General features: G+C 45.5%; 1 protein-coding gene across 2 annotated transcripts in view; it reads left to right on the top strand.

Annotated features, from left to right (window-relative positions):
- The window catches only part of Ctdnep1 (CTD nuclear envelope phosphatase 1), a 9,992-nt gene extending 6,042 nt beyond the window's left edge, over positions 1 to 3,950 (top strand). The window contains exons 5-8 of one of the 2 annotated variants that reach the window (XM_005349728.2): positions 1,920 to 2,036; positions 2,141 to 2,252; positions 3,020 to 3,104; positions 3,530 to 3,950. In XM_005349728.2, coding sequence (XP_005349785.1) covers positions 1,920 to 2,036; positions 2,141 to 2,252; positions 3,020 to 3,104; positions 3,530 to 3,590 — 375 coding nt within the window. In that variant the 3' untranslated portion in view covers positions 3,591 to 3,950. The remainder of the gene's footprint in view (positions 1 to 1,919; positions 2,037 to 2,140; positions 2,253 to 3,019; positions 3,105 to 3,529) is intronic. The other variant, XM_026780465.1, reaches the window with a different exon arrangement.
- Positions 3,951 to 4,353: the final 403 nt, after the last annotated feature.

Raw genomic sequence — 4,353 nt, 5'->3', positions numbered from 1 at the left:
CAGAGATCCGCCTGCCTCTGCCTCCCGAGTGCTGGGATTAAAGGCGTGCGCCACCACCGCCCGGCTTTTTTTCTTTTTTTTTTAAACCAATTTATGATGCTTTGATTTATTCATTTCATAGAGCCATAGCACACATTTTGTAATAAAGTCTCTCATCCAGGTTACTTTCTTATTACAAGAGGGAAGAACCAGGGCAGTTACAATCAAATCCTAGCGACACCAACATCTCGTGATGTAAATTGAATCTTTCAGCTCGGTGTCTGACATTTGGTACTCACTTATGGTCTCCAGGGCTCCAAAGAAACTGCTCCAGTTCTGCCATTGGTAGCATACAGCCGACTCTGCTCCACATCTGCCACTGTCTCCATGGTCATCCCATGGTCCTGGCAGAAACGACATGCTAGGGTCTCTGCTGCAACTGGGGTTGCACTTTGACCAATTGCCTCCCAGTGTCTTTTCAGGAATTCTGACTCTGTCCCATGGTACCAAGCCTAAGCTTCACCTCATGACCTCTTAGTCCTGGGGTTTCCACTGTAACTGAAGCTGAATCTTCATCTGTAGCCTTTCCTGGCCTTTCATAGTGCCAGGCCTCAACTTTTCTTCATGATCCCTTTAATTCTGGAGCCTTCATGCTGCTAAAACCAGTAGTTTGATGTAAGACTTTGAAATATATACCAAGATGCAGCCCTAATTAGGCCATAATTTCTAGACCATAACTTCTGTGTGCCAATCCTGAGGAAATATTTCCGCCACCACCCGGCCCATAGGTTCTTTTTAGACGAGTTGTTTTATTTTTATTTTAGGTATATATGAGAGTGCCTGCATGTGTGTCTGTACCACATGTATGCCTGGTACCCATGGAGGCCTAGTGTTGGAGCACCTAGAACTGGAGTTACAGGCAGCTAGCTGTGAGCTGCCTGATGTGGGTGCTGTATCTACAGATTGTGATCCTTAATCCAAGGTATTACATAAACAGCCCTGGTAGTCCTGGTTTCGCTCTGAAACCTTCCAGACCGGGCTTCCCTCCTTTGCATAGTTCTCAGCGTCATCTGAACTCCCCACAACAGCCCGTGAAGCAATAAGCTTCAGAAGTTTCAGATGCTTCCCCAGTTGTCCTCAGATCAGCATGGTCAGGTCTGTTACAGCAGGATCCCATTTTCTGCTTCAGATTTGTAATAGGAACCTCAAGAGGAACAGAACTGATAGGGTAGAGATGTATTATAAGAATGTATTAATTTAGTTTACATTAAAATAGTAACGAATTATCTTATACCTGCAAAACTAAGAACCTAGGAGATGCTGTGTCTCTGTGATTGGAGAAGAGGACAACTTGGTAGCTGCACAGTCTAGTGAGGGCAGGGCTACCTCTGACAGGTTGTCCTGTGTTGGGTAAGAAGACACTGATGAAGCTGCAGAAAGCCAGCCAGTAAGCAGCATTCCTCTGTGGTCTCTGCTTTAGTTCCTACCTCTAAGGTTCCTGCCTTGACTTCCCTCAGTGATGGAGTGTGATCTGGGAGTTATTAGATGACATAAATTTTTTCTTCTCCAAGTTGACTTTGGTCAGTATTTAATTACATCAATGGAGTCGCCAACTAGGACAGAGGGTAAGGGCAGTTTTGTAAAGGAGAATCTGTAGGGAAGTAAGGGAATGGCTTTGAGTAGCTGGGGTATATTTATTGCAGTTTTATAATTCTATTCTTTCATAGGCACCCTGCAGTTTTATGTTTATATCTTCAACTCTGGAGGGTGTTGGTCGCCTCAGACACTGAGTTTGGAAGATTAGTGGAGGGTTCAAAATTATTTTGTATTTTCATAGACATTTGATTTACTTGAAGGCCAGAAGGTCTAGGCTGGCAAAGAATCATTATGTCTAAATGAATGATTATATGACATCTGTATTCCTCTCCAATCTACTTCAGGTAAGCCAGTGGTATGAGCTTGTGGTGTTTACAGCAAGCATGGAAATTTACGGTTCTGCTGTGGCAGATAAACTGGACAATAGCAGAAGCATTCTTAAGAGGAGATACTATAGACAGGTAAGGAGCCAGAAGCAGGTTTGAGAGGCAGGTTACCTGGGTCCTGGGTAGGAGGTGGAACTGGGGATGGGTGTGTGTATGCTACATCATCCTCTGCTTTTCAGCACTGCACTTTGGAGTTGGGCAGCTACATCAAAGACCTCTCTGTGGTCCACAGTGACCTCTCCAGCATTGTGATCCTGGATAACTCCCCCGGGGCTTATAGGAGCCACCCAGGTACGGGGACAGGTGGTGGCTCTAGCAGGACCAGGAAATGGTTCTGAGGACTATTTTAGTTTTTATTTTATTATTATTTTTGTCATTACTATTATTATTTTGGTTTTTTGAGACAGGGTTTTTCAGCACTGGCTGTCCTGGAACTCACTCTGTAGACCAGGCTGGCCTCGAATTCACTGAGATCCAGCCTCTGCTTCCCAAGTGCTGGGATTAAAGGCATGTGCCACTACTGCCTGGCTTATTTTATTAGTTTTTATTTCTGAGACAAGGTCTCCTTAAATAACAGGCTGGTATGACCTGACTCTTTAGTTTAGTAGATCTGGAAATGGAACCCAGGGCCTCACATTAAATCCTAGGCAAACACTATACTATATAGCTATATCCCTAACTCCTTGAGGGGTTGAATATAAGGAGCTAGGAGGCAGAAGACCTGGGTCCTAGTCCCAGAGTTTGAATTCCCTGCTGTACTACAGATCTGAATCTAAGTTGTTTCTCTAATTCAAGTGAGGTACCAATGCTCATGTGTCTGTTTTATAAATGGAACTTCCCTATCAAATTCAAGTGAGCCACAGTGGCAGGTAGACCAGAATTCTAGCCTCCACTGTTGTGAAGCCTATTCAGTTTGACATTTGAGGAGAAAGAAGGGTTTACTTAGGCAGCTATGACTTGGTGGGTGAGGTGTATGGGTTTTTAAGTAATAATATTAAGGAAAAACTCACAGGTTCTTGAATTCTTCCTCATCTCAACTGTAATTTTTCCCACCATAGACAATGCCATCCCTATCAAATCCTGGTTCAGTGACCCCAGTGACACAGCCCTTCTCAACCTTCTTCCAATGCTGGATGCCCTCAGGTAAGGGAAGTGATTTTCTTTTCTTTTTAAAAGGTGTTTTGTTTTGTTTTGTTTTGTTTTTGTTTTTGTTTTTGTTTTTTTAAAGAAATTCTTTCTATGCTGGCCTGGCAGTTGGCTTCCTGGCTTAGCCTTCCAAGGGCTGGCTGGGTTACAGGTGCACCACCATATCCAGCAACACTGGGTTCCCAAGGAAAAGAGGTGGGGGGAATCTTAATTTTTAAAAAGAAGAGTCCTTCAGAACTTCAGTGATTGGGCCAGGCCCTTTTAACTCCAGAGCACATTGTTTTTAGCCATTTGGCTTCTCTCAAACTGAGTCCATCTCACTGTTTGAAAGTAGTACTTAGTTCCATCCTAACTCCAGTGAGGTCTGTAGTGAGTGTATCAACTGTAAGGTACTCCGCCAATGCACGTTACTGTTATTCCAGGTTCACTGCTGACGTCCGATCTGTGCTGAGCCGCAACCTTCACCAACACAGGCTATGGTGACAGCTGCTCCCCCTCCACCTGAGTTGGGGTGGGGGGGAAGGGAGGGCGAACTCTTGGGATGCCATCTGTTGCCCTGTCCAATGTGAGGACTGCCTGGGCAGGGTCTGCCCCTCCCATCCCTCTCTGCCCGCGGATATGGAGTCTGGATGAACACATGGGCTAGACCGTGAAGCAGCCTCACTCGTGTTCACACTCCACAGAAATGCCAGGCAGGGCAGGTGAAAGCCCTGGAGAGCTGAAACTGTCTGGTGGGGAAGCAGGACTGGTCTGAGTGACAGACATGGTGATCCCAGAGGCTCAAAAGAAGCCAAGTCAACTTTGTTGTGATTTGATTTTTTAAAAACTCTTGTACAAAACCGATCTACTTCTTCACTCCTGCTCCAGGGGCTGGGCTGCGGGTGGGAGTCTGGGTTTTCTTCAGACTTGTCCTTCCCTTCCTTTTCCTCAGTTTTTCTTCCCCCGACTCCCCTGATACCTGTAATCAAATTTCTCTTTTCTTCTCCTCCTCTTTTAAACCATGCATTATAACTTTGAAACCAAAGCTGCCATAGGTCCTTCTCTGACGTTTTTTGGAAACGGAGGGAACTTATTCACATCGGTCCTGTCCCTGAAGCAGAGGGGGAAGATCTTGTTTGGGATGTGGGGAAGTGGGATTCAGTATAGGGATAAAGAAGTTTATGTCAGGCCGGGCGGTGGTGGCGCACGCCTTTAATCCCAGCACTCGGGAGGCAGAGGCAGGCGGATCTCTGTGAGTTCGAGACCA

Source organism: Microtus ochrogaster, chromosome 7 (assembly GCF_000317375.1).
Source record: "Microtus ochrogaster isolate Prairie Vole_2 chromosome 7, MicOch1.0, whole genome shotgun sequence".
NCBI classification, from domain to species: Eukaryota; Metazoa; Chordata; class Mammalia; order Rodentia; family Cricetidae; genus Microtus; species Microtus ochrogaster.
The sequence above is the reverse complement of the archived record's forward strand: the minus strand, read 5'-3'. Positions and strand labels throughout refer to the sequence as shown.